This window comes from Saccostrea cucullata, unplaced genomic scaffold, assembly GCF_032062105.1.
Source record: "Saccostrea cucullata isolate Sc308-1 unplaced genomic scaffold, CSIRO_AGI_Scuc_v1 ctg16900, whole genome shotgun sequence".
Taxonomy (NCBI): domain Eukaryota; kingdom Metazoa; phylum Mollusca; class Bivalvia; order Ostreida; family Ostreidae; genus Saccostrea; species Saccostrea cuccullata.
Genome location: NW_026924223.1, coordinates 1 through 16,847, shown reverse-complemented (window position 1 = coordinate 16,847; position 16,847 = coordinate 1). Strand labels below are relative to the sequence as shown.

At 32.6% G+C, this 16,847-nt stretch overlaps 1 protein-coding gene across 1 annotated transcript; it reads right to left on the bottom strand.

Annotated features, from left to right (window-relative positions):
• Positions 1–3,938: 3,938 nt before the first annotated feature.
• On the bottom strand, positions 3,939–12,817 carry LOC134265976 (uncharacterized). Its single transcript, XM_062748172.1, has 3 exons — positions 12,791–12,817; positions 4,817–6,250; positions 3,939–4,639 (listed from the first exon to the last, which is right to left on the bottom strand). Exons 2-3 carry the CDS (start codon positions 6,234–6,236, stop codon positions 4,044–4,046), a joined length of 2,016 nt encoding a protein of 671 aa, XP_062604156.1. The 5' UTR covers positions 6,237–6,250; positions 12,791–12,817; the 3' UTR covers positions 3,939–4,043.
• Positions 12,818–16,847: the final 4,030 nt, after the last annotated feature.

The window sequence follows — 16,847 nt, the reverse complement described above, 5'->3', positions numbered from 1 at the left end:
ATGTCCTACAAAATGATATATAACAGTTGTCCTGAAAACATGCGCATGCACGTGCGCTGCAATCTGATTGGCTTAAACTTTAAATGGCTATAACTCCCTTGTTTTTCAACCAAACAGGATGGGATTTAGAACATAGACAGACATAATAGACTCCAACAAGATGGTATGGTCGTCATGCACGTGCGTGCACGTGTTCTTCACTCTAATTGGTTGAAACAAAAATGTCAATATCTTTTCCGTTTTTTGACGAAATGCTTTGAAATTTAAAACATAAGCATACAATAGGATGTCCTACAATACGATATATAACAATTGTCATTAAATCACACGCATGCACGTGCGCTGAAATCTGATTGGCTTAAACTTTAAATGGTTATAACTCCCTTGGTTTTCAACGAAATAGGATGGTATTTAGAATATTGATTGACATAATGGACCTCTACAACAAGGTATGGTCATCATGCACATGCTTGCACGTGTGTGCACGTGAAATGAGTGAAATTAAAATATGCTTGAATAAGTGTATTTTTTAATACTTCTGGATTAAATGCTTTGATATTAAGTCTATTTGAATATATATACATAGTGTAGAAAAGATGATATGATCATTACCCACATGCATTCACATGAGCTCGCATGTCATGCTAAAATTTAAATATATTTTGTAGTCTTCTGGGAAAACGTTGTTTTAGTCTAAATTGCACAAAGTATGTCTTATTTAATAGAGCTTAAGGAAATATGGCACCAAAAGGGAGTTGGGGAGCGTTTGGGGAACATCTGTAACGGTCCCCGTTACAATTAGCCCTAGTTATGTATATATTTTTTTATCTTTAAAAAATCACTGATATTTCTATTTGTCACTTTAACTATACTGCGCAATGCGTATTGGTCTTATAAATATTGGTCCCATGTTGAAACAATTTAGTATATATTGATTATAATGAAGATTTTAATTGTACTTTCGACGTTGGTTCAGCGTTGGTTGGTTGGGAAGGAAACAACTTTCATTTTCATATTAATGTACATTAAGGTGATATGTTAATTACGCACATTAAATGTGTATCTTTCACTTATTAATCTTCTTGCAACAGGGACGCGTCACCTTTAATCAAAATATTATGATCGATGAATATATAAATTCATTTATTAACAATTTAAGGTACTCCGCTCCTTAGGTTCTGAAAATCAGATATAGTTCCGAGATTATCTCCCTTGGTGCGCTCTTTCGTTGAGGAGGGGAGTTTGGTTGCCGCGTAAACAAACAGGTGGGACAGATATTTATTATTGGATATATCGCATCATCGATATACTGGTTTATCGTAACTATATAATTGTAAGGATGCACTGTTCAACTCGAGAATAACCGAATTAAAGTAAAGGTGTCATTTTTTAAAGCAAAAAAATCGGAACAAAAAAGAAAATTCAGTGGATGTGAGACTTTTCAGACGAGGGAAGAGATATATGGACCTCTAATAAATACGGTAAACATGAATCTGATCATTACATGTCGGCAATCTAAATGACACATTGATTTTTTACCTTATTAAAACTTAAAAAAACCCACTAACTTTTTAGAGAATGTTTGTACAATCAAGAATTACTTTTATGAAGACCACGACGTTTATTTCGTTTTTAAGTACCCTATAATTGAAAGTAGATTTATAAATATACGCTGTTGAGCTTGATAAAATCATAAAATGCATCACTGATTAACATATTTATCTTTTTATAACATTAAATAAATTTTAAAAGCCATAGACATCGTTCATTTATTTATGCACGTTTGCACACATAAGCAAACTGTCCCACTTCCATGCTGAAATGGATACTTTTTGCGCCTCTATCGCAGGAGAGTTACAATCTCGAAACTGTTACTATATATAATGTTCACAAAAATGTCTCTGAATTCTGTAAAGTTAATAATATTATATAGGGAAAAGTGGCAAATCTCAAATAAATATTCAGGAAATGCAAATAAAAACACTCACTATTCATTTTCCACTTCCACTTTGATCAACAAACACATTATAGAAATTAAATTCATAAGTATTAAGGCTTTTGAAAAAAATTGCACAATGTTTATACCTATAAGATACTTTAATTTCTTTTATTTATTTGGATCATTTTACAATAGGTAATGAACAAAGATTTTCCCTATCATTCCACAATGCAAAACATCATCTATCACTTATAATTTCATATCATGTTGATCAACATTGGTATCTTTGGTAACTTTAAAATAAACCACAATTTCTTTAAATATGAAAACTGTCTAATCCGACACTTGTGCAATCTGATACCCTGTATAATCCGACATAAATTTGTCTCCCTGTGTAAGACTTTTTGAATATAATTAAAAACTAAGGAGTTTTTCTTCCTGGCTGAGGACCGGTATACCTTAAAAACGAAAAAAATTATTCCAGAACCATATTTATACAAAAATGCTTTTTTGAATGATGAACTCATTCATCATTCTTCAATAATTTTTTTTTTATTTTTATTATCCTTTGTTCATATAAACAGTATTACATATAAATATAAACAAACAGTATCCAACGGATTCTTTACACATACACCCTTCCTCACACCCTCTCTCTCTCTTTCACCCTCACAAACACACACCCTCTCTCTCTCTCTCTCTCACCCTCACAGACACACACACACACACACACCCTCTCTCTCACACTTCTACACACATTCATACATCCACCCAAGCATGTCGAATTAAAATGAGTTCCTCCAGAAAGTCCTAAATTTAGCAAGAAATATGCATTTAAGTTTTTGAAAATTTACTTAACCATGTTAAAAAGTGAAAAAAAAAATTAACGGGTTATTTAAATGTCAGGACAGGAACAGGATCTGAAATGCAACCTGATGTATAAGAAATCCTAGACAATTCAACGATTTTTTTTTTTTTTTTTTTGAAATATCACAAAGTGAATTCAATTTAACATTAGAACATGCAAAGCGTAATAATGTTGATAAAATTCAAAACTACTATGGCAAATTACGTACAGTGTATCATTAGAATTTTACAAGTCAAAGAATATATAAAATTATAGTAAATTGTCGCATCGAAGCATCTAGAAAAATGACATGTAAAAGTCAGAAATTGGAGGCTGCTTTAAAAGAATTCACTTCATCAATTGTTCACTAATCATAAAATGCATTTATAAAAAAAATTAAACAATTAACAATACTCAAAAGTCTGGTTTTTAAACAAAATTTAAAAAAAACATGTAAACTGGGTTCAAACATTTTTTTCCGTAAGTCCCATTTTTCATTAAAAAATGACAATGTAGAGTTATAAATTGACACATTATCTCTCAATATTATATTTCATTTTTAAATTATTCATTTGACCAGGAAACTTTGGCTTTTTATATTGTAAGGAGCAAGGTATTATATACTGCTAAGTGTATAACGGAAATTGCAACTACTTATAGAAGTTTTATTCTGCACAGTATAAAATATTGATTTGTATATTCTATATCTGGAATCCTGGAACATAAAGTGTTGAATTTTATGGCTCCAATTTGGCTCAGCAGGTGATTGGTCGGTTTCCTGAGAAATCTCCTGATAAGCCCCTTTCATATTTAACTCGTCATCGTCACATCTTACCACTTGCAACACTTGAACAAAGCATATACATGTCCTTTTTAAAGGACAAGAAAGAGACAATAGATTGTTTATCCATTGATTTGTATATGAAGTGTACTTATTTTATGTGTTATTGATAGAATATTATGTCTGTGAAAGTTTTATAATTCGAGCAAAGTCTATTATCTAAATTAATTATTCAAAAGTTATATTTTTCAAAATATACGTTATTTTTACTCGTAGTCTGTTGAAGTAGTTGTAACTTATAAACAGTACTATGAAAAGACATCGGTCTAAAATGGATTAAATATATTGATACATATATATATATCTCCTTATATACATGTAGCTCTGTTCTGCTCTGTTACCACCAGTTTTGATTTTTGGAAGAAATCCTTTTTTAAATGATCTTGTGAGAAATAAAGTTTAGCATGTAATCAATGTTACATCGAATTTCTTTCTTCGAGGGCATCTAATCTTCTATTTATTGTCTGAAATGTAGAATCAAAATTAGTAGAAATTGCTTGTGTTACATCTCGGACTATCCTTTCAACGATAGTGTCATTGATTTCAACATCAGATCTAGACTGATCTTCGTTCCCGAACTTGCAAAATGCATTCAGAGGAAGCCCTAAATCCAGAAGAACATGATCTATTGGGGTCACCAAGCAAGATCCATATGTAGTTACAGCAGTTACCATACCAACACATTTAAGAACTGGCGGCATGTCCTCCTCAATCATGAATACAAGGGACCCCGAGTCTCCGTTAATTGCAAACTTGTTATTGGCAGCCTCGTTCTCCTTGTCTGGTCTTTGAACTGGCAGAACTTCTATCTGGCCGTGAACTTTAAAATTTCCAAATTCAAATTCTATCTCTTTGTCATTAATGATTGCAGCATGGACGTTTATACAGTGTGCATACCCGACAGTAAGTCCACTGCTTGCACCACACTTTAAAAGTGGGCGTCTGTAATTCGTCGAATCAATTTTTATAATGGCCCCATTTGTAAAGGCTGGTCGATTGTAAGCTGAAAAACCTGAAGAAATAGATTTGAGAAATAAAAAAGGTATTACGGTGCATTTAGTTTAATACATAACCTCTCTCTATATCTCACTCTCTGTAGCATCATATGCATTTGTATTTTTTAAATTTATTTATAAGTGTACAAGAGATGTGGGAGTGGAAAAGGTGAATTAGCGTTTTCTTAAATTACCTGCACTCAATAATTGCGCATCGCTTATCTCCAGAAGGAAACTTCCATTCTCTGGATGTTGTCGGGATATTTTAACCAAGGCTGCATCAACACTAACTTCTCTTGAGTTACTGTGTTTAAAAACAGCTCTTTCTACTGTGCCTATAACATCCGAATCACTTTTATTTTCGACTTCTATCAGATTGCTGGAGATAAATCTTACGATATCTTCCGACTGTAGAGCAGCAGGTGGACAGACTACGTGTGCACAAGTCAAACATCCTATTGTTGATGAATCTATGTTCACAAAACCTCCTAAGGTTCCAAGACTGGAACCATATCGTCGTCCAATTTTGCTTCCAATCTGTAGGAAATTTTCATCAGCAGCAAAGAAGCATGCACCTTCACGTACATCAACATCAATGTTTTTTATCTTTTTAGGAAAGGCTTTTTCGCCCACTGGAATAAACCCTTTTACCCAACAGTATATAACAATACAGTCTTTTCTGTGCATTTCATGACATTTTTCAAAATTTTGTGATCGAACCCTGGAAAAGGAAACTAATGTTATATTTTTGTGCTTTCTCATTAAGTCCTGTGTGCATACATTATCTAAGGGTAAATTCATTAATTTTGAACTGTCTATGCTATTAAGCAACGTTTCGTGATGCAACACCTTCTTTGATTCATCACTAAATAGATAAAAGTCGTTATCTCTGAATACTACGTCAAATCCACAAAATCGTTTGAAAGGCGCCTTCTTTACTCCTCTAGTTACTACAACAAGAATATCTGGCCACAAAAAATTTTGCATCTCATTTTTTGCGCTTTTAGCACAGTAGACAAAGAGGATGTTGATCTTTGTTCGAAATACACGAACGAATGCACTTTGAATCTCTTCTGTAACAGCTTTAGCTATTTCTGAATCTTTCAAAAATTTGCATCGTGAAAGAAAATTTACAACCATCGGAGTTTCCTTTTCAAAAGATTTTAAAAATCCTTTAACGACTGAGGGACTTATCTTTTTCTGCCCTAGACTTTGGAGATATATCGTTGAGCGTCCCCAAAAAAGGCTATAGATGTAACAATTAACCATTACCTCAAATTTGTGTATATTATTAGATACTCTTATTCTATCTCTGTCAAACGAGCTTAAATCCTTTAATGGTACAGCCAAGTTTTCTTGGTACTTGCAACCAATACTTTCCAAACATTGTTCGAATAAATTTTCTTCTACAGCATCATGCATTAAATATGAAAAAGTTTTTTCACTCCGATGTTCCGCGTGGCGGAAAGAGTGAGATGTGTAGATTTTATACAGTCCTTCAGAAGACCCACACCGCGAAAAAATTCCAAACACCATATGTCTCGTTGATTTGTCGTTTTCAATAATAAAAAGCTTGGTTGAATGCCATACTGAGTTTTCAGTATAATATTCCATGGAATATGCTCTGACTAAAAAGGCAAAGACAGAAAATAAAATGTATCGTGTATAATGACATTCTTTCAAAATCATAACAATTTAATGAAAATGGAGAAGACAGTACAATAGTCTGGTTCAAGCAAAAAATGTATTAAGCTGTTGTCAAAATAAGTATAATATAAATAGAGTAAGAAACGTAAGCTGAAACACTACCGAATGATAGTTTAAATCTGCTGACATTTCATGAGATAAATGAAACCCCAAAAGAACATCTTAGTTGAGTTGAAATTCATAATACTTAGAGCATGCTCTTGGATACTGAATCAAATTGGAGACAGCAACATAATTGTGGTACTTTAAACTTTACTGCATATTAGGTATCCTGGCGATCGAAACACTGACATAATGACATCACACAGTGTGGTATTTTAACATCACTGCATAGGTAAGGTGGAGAGTATAAAACTCTGACGTAACAAACATTCTGATAGCATTGCATTAATTGAAATGAAGGTCTAATACCTGTGTAATTTATTGACAATGTATGTACATGCTACACATTCGAAGGAAACATGATTTAACCCCATTTACGATATAAATCATGATATGAACAGCATTAGACAAAGAACACTGCTTCCAATGTCTAATGTCTGTTAAGGAACTTTTTCCGTTCCATGTTTTAGCAACGTTTAAACAACACCTCAAACTTTTAATTTTTTAGTCATAATTAAAAAATATTATACGTGGAAGATTACGCCAGGCAAAAAGCCATACACGACAAAGAAGACCTTGACAATTTGCCAGAATTTATTACACGAATTAAATGTCAAATCTTGCGTTAAACGAGTGATGAACAATTATATAAACTATCTGTGAAAAGGAATAAAATATATTACGCGATAAATATGCACTGTTCCTAGTAAACAAAGTAGGTAACAACATTGTCTTTGTGAGACTCTTATTAGAACTGTGTATGCGAGTAACTGGGATTTAATACTGTAATATGTATTCCAGCGTTAACCCATTGATACATGTAGCTCCCTTTCCAAGGTGGAAATGCTTTAAATTCATATGGCAAATATGAATATTTTTATTATTTTCAGCACCCAAAATGAATTTAAACATTCATATCTTATATATTGGAGTCAGAACCTCAATCATAAAGACGCTGGCGGGTTTTGAGTAAAGGTTCTACTGATCCTCTTTCTTTACTGCTCACTTATGGTGTCCGAAAAGCACATGCAAAGTAAAACATCGAAATTACAGAGTAATGTAGAAAAAAATTGGACTTAAAATCAATATCAAGAAAACTGAAGTTATGTCATAAAAAAACTAAACAACCAGCATGAATACAGGTCGGTGGAAATGACCCGAGTAACACAAACAAATTTACCTATCTTGGCAGATAACATCAGATGGGGTGCGGACAAAGGTATAAAGGCCTAACTAAGTAAAGCTAGGGGAGCCTTTATCAGCCTCAAGAACATATGGAAAACAAATAACATAAGTGGGAGGACAAAAAAAAAGAATGTATAACAACTGCGTCCTGTCTGTCCTACTCTATGGGTCAAAATGCTGGAGAATGACAGAAGGAGACATATGCAGACTTTCTAGTTTACACAACAGATGATGAGGATTTTCTGGGCAAATGAAATTGCCAATGTGGAACTCCATGAAAGGGCAACGCAGAAGACATACACAAACTTTGTTGACTAAACGGAGATGGCGATGGATAGGACATGTGTTAAGGAAACCAGCCAACAAAATGATCGAAATAGCCCTTAGATGGACACCGGAAGGGGAGAGGAAACCTAGTCAGCCAAAGACCACTTGGCAAAGGACTGTTGAAAGGAAATGAGGGACCACAAACTAACTGGAGGAGAAGTGGAGATAAATGCTCAAGAAAGAGGAATGTTGAGAAGTCTAGTCCTTGCCCTATGTGTCCGCGGGCTTAACAAGGACTAGGGTCCACCGTCATAAAACTTTGAGAATTCTCAAAAAAAAATCTCAACTCAACTCTTGAGAATTACTCAACTGAAAATTTGAGAATAAAAGAGTTTATGTATTTTTATTTTTCTCAACCTTTTTATGACGGTCGCTGAGTCTGAGAAATTTGGATTTGAGAAAATTCTCAGACTTGAGAGCATTCTCAGACTTAAGCATGTTTTATAACAGCGGACCCAGGTAGGATGGTAAGGTATCCGATCCATTATAGCCTCAGATGCGATGAATCTAAATGCATAACAAATATACAGTCAATTCTCGAATTATCGCCATTCGATTCATCGCCATTTTCGCAATACCGCCATGATTTCCCAAGAACGTTTTTCCTGCTATATAAAATTCTCTTTATAACGCCAAATTCGCATACCGCCATCCGCCACCCTGTTTTCACAACAAACGTCCATTTTTAAGTGTCAATTATCTCGATATACCGCCACAGGTGCGTGTGGTCAGTGAAGCGCGGCTAATTGGCTGACACTATCCCTGTTGTAAAGTACGCAAAGCAGACAAGGTGCATGCAATTTTAAAGTAATTTAACAAGAACTAAATAAACAATAATTTTAACATGAACTGTTATAATAATTTTGTTTTCTGTTTAATAAAATAATTTAGTCTTCGCTTCGCCACGAAAGTGGGGTTGTTGTTAAAGTATGCTGATAACTATAACTATATTATTTAGATGATCTAAATATGATTTAAACAATGCAAAGTTTGCTGAAAAAATAATTATACGGTATAAATTATGAACGTTTAATTGACAATGTTGCCATAAACAAGAAATTTATTCAAGAATTAACTTTACTTATTATCGGCAATATATCACGACGATCGACCCAGCATGTTTTTTTTCAATAGAATACCTGAAGATTGAAATACACACACATGTACTTGTCTTTATTTCATAACTGCACATTTTGTTTTAAATACCGAATTTTTACATTAAAAAAATAACTTTTTTTCAATCAGGAATATGTTTTTATATACAATACATGTACATGTACATGTAATAATAAGAAAAGAACGCTAAATGGTATTTCTAAGAACGGTAACTCTACATCTTGTTTTCCAGAAGATGGGAAATTCAATTCATCGCCAAATTCGTTATACCGCCATGATTTCTAAATTACAAAAGGTGGCGGTTTATCGAGAATTAACTGTATATGATAACATGTATGTTTTAATCTCAATATGTAAGATCTGTCCTATTTTATTTAACCTTGACCAGTCTTTCAAGAGCTATCTTCCTTTCCTTTTAATCAATAATTTTATTTGAAAGTCTATCTGGTGAAAAAGTATTTCTTGTCATAATTCTAATAAATATATACAAATGTACATCTTTCCACCATAGAATTTGTTTATTAATAGTATTTAAGTTTTTATTTTTTTTTTAATTGCTTGTTCCTATAGACTTCAATACTTTCTTGATTAATTAATAACTGCTCGGATATTATATTTTTGAAAATTTCTCCTGCTAAATCATTTTCTACTCTATAATGCTTTGAAATTGTTTTAGAGTATTTAATACAGGATTGATATATAAAGTTAGAAAAGCATGTCCTTTGTGGATCTGATATCTTAAATATTAACAATATTGAAGAGGACACTTCACGAGTACTATGCTACAATACTTACTTACCTTACTATTTACTTACCTTGTCATTGGTTATTTGTAAAATTATTTTGTTATAAACAATAAGCATTTGTATTCGCAATTACTATAAACTTGATAAATTAAAAAAAAAATATTTGAGTTTTTGATCATGATTAGCAATATATTTATGGTTATTGGAGACTATATTTCCAGTAATCTGTTAGAATTCCCAGGTCACAGTTAGCCAGCAAAGTTTTGTGCATGCTGATTATCATCGGATTTTGTTAACTGCGTTTCAACAACAACAGTTAGCAGAAAAATTACCATATTGCTTATACAATATATTGATGTGTTGATTTCCATTATTTTTTGTATGAAGCTATTTATTTCATGCAAGTTCCTATACGGACATACACGTTTGACCTTTTTTCTGGGTTTCTGTACTACTGGATTAGTCCATTTGTCTTCTAGGTAAGGGGCGTTACAATCATTTCGCGCCAAATATCACTTTGTACCCTTTTCCTGGACTATTCTATTAAAATGAAAACTTCATGAATTCAATAAAGTCTATTCTTTATATCAAAATCTCGATCAGGCTTTGGAATATAAAATTTTGTGAAAGAAGTTAGAAGTTACATCATTTTAAAAGGAAATAATAACGAAACGAAAAAAAAACTTCTTGATACGAAGAACTGGCCAAATATGTGTATATATGATCATATCCCCCCTTTCCAGGTTTTCCTCCTACAAAAGCAGAAAATAGACTTAAGAAAGTGCCCCCTCACATTTCAGGATTGAGAAAGTTTATTTCTTTTTTGCTCGTACAAATATTTTGATGTGGACCCGGCCCCTCCACGAAAAAAACAAACATCTTGAATCCGCGCAGACTACAGGCCTGTAGTCTAGTTTGTTGTGTTATTCATGCATATCGGGCTTTATTTATCCCACGTTTCCAACAACCGTTGATGCTTTGGCATACCCAACAAACTAGTTAACATATTCTGAATGCCAGTCATAACCGTAACGATTCCCAATTTCTTGTTTTGTTTCTTAGTTTTTAAAAACCTTAATATCATGTTATACATGTATCATAACTATACTCATATTTATATTTCAAATGACTTGTTATCCACATGCATGTACATGTACTATACATTCCATTTTTTACGTCGATTTCTTTTACTCTGATGAGTAGCAAACAGCTTTAAATGAAAGCAAGATGTTTTGTGCACCGTCTTCATAACTTTAGTGAAATAATTTACCCCCCTCCCCTATGTAAACGTTTATAACCTATCATGCTTTTACAGTCATGGGTTCTATAGATATTGATGGCATTATTCAGGCAAGCTTTTTAAAAAGCTATTACTTGTACGTGTATTTAGATATATCGACGACGAATTGTCAATTAACAACGGTTATTTGCTTTTACTATAAAATCCCACATTTTCGTAGGGTCAAATTTTCGAGGTTAAAAAGGGGGTTTCTGGAATTTGATTTTATGGTTAGAAAATATTAAGTTTTTAGTATTGCAGATGAAAGTTAACATGTTGTCATTGGTCTCCCAATTCCTTGAAAACAACCAAAATTAAACCCCACGAAAGTTATTGATTTCACATAAATGACCACACGATGAACCCTGTTGAGCTTGAAACAAAAGATACGACATAATGTGATACATCTATTTTTCATATTTGGATAATTAACCAGAAGAAACGTTATTTGTTTACTAACAACAAAGCCTCTTGATAAAACATTATAATTTAATTTTGTTTGTATTGTAGCCTCTCATTGGTTAATTTCCAAAAAGGAACGGAAATTATTTTGCATAATCTGGTTTGGTATAGGGACACACCCCTTGACAACCAGCTGGATCATCTGTATCCGTGCAATCCCATCATTTCTCGTCCTCGGGATTCATTGAAAATTCCAGATTTAATAAATGTATCTTTAACTTCTAACAGTAGCTCTATCTTACCACATGTAAACAAACATCATGGATGCTAGCTCTATGTATCAGATATAACTTCCACTCGCTTTCCATCACTTCCGTTAATACGGTAGCATTATTGAGAGGTAAATTTGAACTCATAAAAAGCAATGTGATTTTACATCCACATTTGTTAAAATTATTTTAAAATAAAATTATAAGAAATGACTCTAATTCATGGCCTTATTCGAGTATAAACTGGTTTGGATCGGTTAACGCTTTTTTTTTGTAATAATCCGCTTTGCGGATTTTAAAGCGTAAACTGACCCAAACCAGGTTATATCGAACAGTTTGGCCAACAATTACAGACATTCCTTAAATTACTCTGTAATGAATCATATCGAACCCAAAATTGACAAATAAATTGATGAAACAAGAACATAGACAGTTTCGTTAAAGTGATCGTGTCTTAAGTTGAACTGTGGTTTCCCCAGTGGCATCTGATCCAACCTGTACTTTGATTTTTTATTTTGAAATTCGTGATTATTGTACTCCTGATCATGATTTGTATTGTTTAAATGGATTTTTAGCTTGAATAATCTCCTTTTTTCTATACTTTTTAACTAATTGTGGAATATATTGATATGGCAAAACAAACATTTTTTTTCTCGTAGAAGGTGCGGAAGATCATTGGAATTAACATTATTATTCTTCAGAATTATACAGTCAATCTAATTATGTCGCGTGATGTGTGATAATTCGTAATGTTTCCCTCACGTGCAAGGTGACAAATGTTGTCATCCTTCAGATGACAATGAAATAGCTTAAGCTAGCATGCAGTAACATGTACAACTCTGTTGTCACCCTTTGAATAAAATTAAAGTTGTTGCATACATAGTGGTTACATACATATAGATATATAAAAACTTAAATGCCAACATAATTTTGTTTAACTTATGTTCAATCATTTTAGATTATGAAAATTCATTACAAGCATTCTAAACTTAGTTTAATTCGCTTATGCCTTACATTGGATGTTGTTATTTTTACCTTTTATTCCAGTCCTTGCAATGGCTTCAAGATCTGAAGCGGAATGTCCAGGATATTTCCACAAAGAAAGAATATTTTGTGACCATGAGAGATCGTGTGCCCTCTCGTGGGTTTTCATGAAAGCTGACTTTATAAGAGACATTATTGCACCTTCCAGCGATATGCCGCATGGCCAGAGTTTATCTCTCACTATAATTTTGTAGAGTATTGAGTCATATCGTTTAGATTTATATTGAAGTTATTATATGTTCGATTTTTCCAATCTATCAAAAGCTACAAATATATCTACAATCAATAGAAACGCAACACCCTAATTTTTAGGTGAAAATTATATACGGGTTATATAGCTATGTACCAAAATAGTTAGGACATCTTTGATTTTGCCAAATCAATTATTTAACGGTTGAATGATTTTCATTCCATTACCGAAAGTTGATTTTAGCCCTCTTAAATAGATAACTTTTTAAAAACCTCTTTCCGACCATTTAGTTTTAAAAAACGTGCTTTTCCGCCATGTACAACATACGCAGCCCGATTTCGACCATGCATTAAGTTTATCAATGTCTTTATCTGTGCAAAATGAATATTCTTGGGCATTTTTTCAGATACTAAGGTCGAATTTTCTCTAATTTTGCGTAGTGTGGTAACCCTTAGACTTCCGGTCAAGGAACTGTCATTCATGCTTTTGAAACACATGAGCCCAATAAGTCGTTATGTAGTGTTTATTTGCATCTATAGCTCTCTTTATCCTTTATTTTGATAATTTTCAGCATTAACAATGAAAATGCGTGCTTACAGTCATTTTGAGGAAATACAGGCATCACATTCGGAAAAGAAAAAAGGAGATTTTTTGCCGAAATTTTAGTACAATACTATTATTAACAGGTACAAAACCGTAAAAACCCAAAATATTGTCAATAATTTTGTTAAAAATACTAATTTCTTTTCTGTTATGAGGGCTAAAAATCAACTTCCGGTTATGGTTTGAAAATCATTTAACTATTAAATACATGTAATAACTGATTTGGCAAAGTTAAAGATGTCCTAACTATTCTGGTACATAGTTATATCCCGTATATTATTTTAACCCTAAAATTAGGGTATTGCGTTTCAATTGATTGTGGGTATATAAACGTCATAAAAATGATCTCTAAAAATCTCACCTTTAACTTCCCTCTCTCTCAAATTGCCCTTTATGATGATCTCAACGAGTTTTTGCAAAGGTGTTGAAGCATCTAAATCCATACTATTTGGTTAAGGAGTTTGATCCTTATGAGAAAATATATGGGAAAAATATTTTCGTACAAATGTTAAAAAAATGGCTCAAAGATTCGAAGTATTCTAATAAGAACTCTCATTTAAAATACAGTGAAAACACTTTGTTATTGGGTTTGAAAACAACTAAATTGATCATATGAGACCTACATGCATAGATGACATACAGCGAAACAAATAGATTGTGATACCGTTATTGTGCCTCTGTGGTAACGCACTTTGAAAAAATTTCGCACTTTGAAAGTTTTCTTCAAAGTGCGTTAAAATTGGGACAAAATAAAGGCAGTTTGAATTTTTTTTACAAATTGCGTTAAATTTGGGACACAAGAAGTACTTTAAGAAGAAAATTAAGGTGCGTCAAGAATGTACATCAACATTTTAATAATGTGTCTCTCAGACCAATCCTTTTTTTTACTCAAATAGCAAGTTTTAAGTGGAACACCCCCTAGGTAAGGCCCAGTTTTTAATTTCTATATTATGTATATCCTTTCAAAACATTTGTGTGACTAGCACCCCCCCCCCCCATACTGATGCTTATGCCACACCCAAATATATTTGCATAACTGGTGTGACGTTGAAAACTTTCAATAAATTTTAATTTGCATTAGATGCATGCAAACAAGAAAAAAAATTAGTACAGTAAAATATTTAAGAGAGAAAGAATTTTCAAAGTATGGAAAAATCAAAATCGCTCTCTTTCTCGTCCAGAAATGATCTTATCACCGAAAAGTTATCCAAACAGGTTCAATTATTTATCATACCTAAGATTTTCAAGAATATTGATCAAGCCATACATATTTTTTTTCAAAGTGCGTTAATATGGTCGATATCAAAGCACTTTGAAAAGAAATTTTGTTTTTTCAAAGTGCGTTGATTTGGTCCCTAAATTTAACGCACTTTGAATACCGTATAGCCGGTTTTTTTGGCGGGACACAAATTTGGCGATTTTAGGTTGTTAAGATATTTCATTAATTTTGGTGGATAATATTTTGGTGAATTCAAATTTATTACCATTAAGTCGCAGATTAAGAATGCGCTCTTGTTACGATTGCACACCCTCCCAAACTTGCCAAAGTGTCGGGAAATCCTCGGAAATACGCAGATACTATTGTTAAATCACACCCCAAATATGGAAATTCAGATGTAGCTCTTATTTGAACTGCACAAATAATGTAAAGAACATTTTTAAAGAAGTAAAATATTTGTATTAAATTGAAATCGAAAGTAGGACACGAACTTATTTTTTCCGTAGCTAAATCCATTTATATATACATTTTGCTGACAATGCATTCCAAGCGCTGTCTGTGTTTATGTAAACAAACCATCCCAAGCGCAATTACTTTCACACATAGGTATTAATTGATACCAGTTTTTTAATTATAACAAGTACATGTAGTTTAAAACATTAATTGTTGAAAAAACTTCATTGGTCATGAGTGTGCTGTTTTAAATGACAGATGAATTGAACCCATTGTTTAGCAAGCATGACACCTTTATAACTTGAGGGTCGATTGGAGTAAAAGTTTTGGCAGTGATGAAATCCAAATTAAAAAAGATAAACTTATAGAACTAAATATTTTTGTTTAATCAAAATAATGTCAGTATGGATAATTATATCTTTAATTATAACTATTTGTTACCGGTGATTTGCCGTAACCATTCAAAAATGGGGAATTTACAAACGCAAGGTGTGTAGGCTACAAATTTAGCGGTTTTTATTTTGGTGAATTTTTATAAATCGCCAAAATAGGCCAAAATTATATCCCCGCCAAAATAACCGGCCCGGTTCCCATTTCTCGCAGCTGCCCTAGTTCTTTTTACAGAAGTGGATAAAAATGGACATATTTTTTGTTACATCTAAAGAGAATACTATTATACGTTGGAAATATTTTGAAAGCCGATAAATCAAAACGGGTTATTTTATGATAAATTGAGTATATATTAACATGAATTTTTTAAGTACGGAGCAAACTTTCTCACTGTATTGATGATTAAAATGTATTAAGAAGATGCAGTCATTTCTTGCAATAATAATATGTCTTCTTTTCAATTCAATACATGTAGAAATATTTTCTTGGCAAATGTATCATATCACTAGTTAGTGTTGTAGCTTATGTGTTTCACACCACCTGTTATAGCTTTTTTAAAACTAAATTTGACTCTGGGATATTACGTCTACTCGAGAACATGATCAAGGTCTAGGGTAAGATCTCCCCCTCTTTATTCATCATAGTAGGATTCCCCCTCGTTAAGGAGTCATAAACCACAGTCACAATATGCGTAGGGAAAATGTTAAACGACAATCTGTTTTTAAAAGGTAGATGAGTGGGTTTTTTCCGACTTAACCATGTAAGATTTTTCTTAACGTTAATTGAAAGCAGGAAAATTTCATTCATTTTAAAAACTTTTTAAGAAGCATATTGAACTCTAAAGTTGCATTTTTTAACATATTGCCAAATTATTTGGCTTGGATAAACATAAAGTTGTTTCACTAAAGATAAATATCATTTCTAAATTGAGAGAAACATCTAATTTAGCAAAAACATCTTACTTGTGAAAGAAAAAGGTTTGTTTGTGTTATTTGTCCATAAGGGTTTTCATATTTGTCATGTTATAATTACACTGTACAATACATTTATAGAATTCTGGGTGTATTGCATTTGCAAAAATTGTCCCAAACCGGCAGGTGTTATCTTGCTAAAAAGTGGAAATAACATTATTCCGTAAAAATTCATTTAACTGGAAATTGAAATATAAGTCAATCTCCAAACGTTTAGAGAAA

Bases quoted from the DNA above. Each gene is read 5' to 3' on its own strand.
- LOC134265976 (XM_062748172.1), bottom strand. From the start codon at position 6,236: ATGGAATATTATACTGAAAACTCAGTATGGCATTCAACCAAGCTTTTT. The intron at 4,640-4,816 runs GTAATTTAAGAA...CTATTTCTTCAG, and splicing joins TGCGCAATTATTGAGTGCAG to GTTTTTCAGCTTACAATCGA.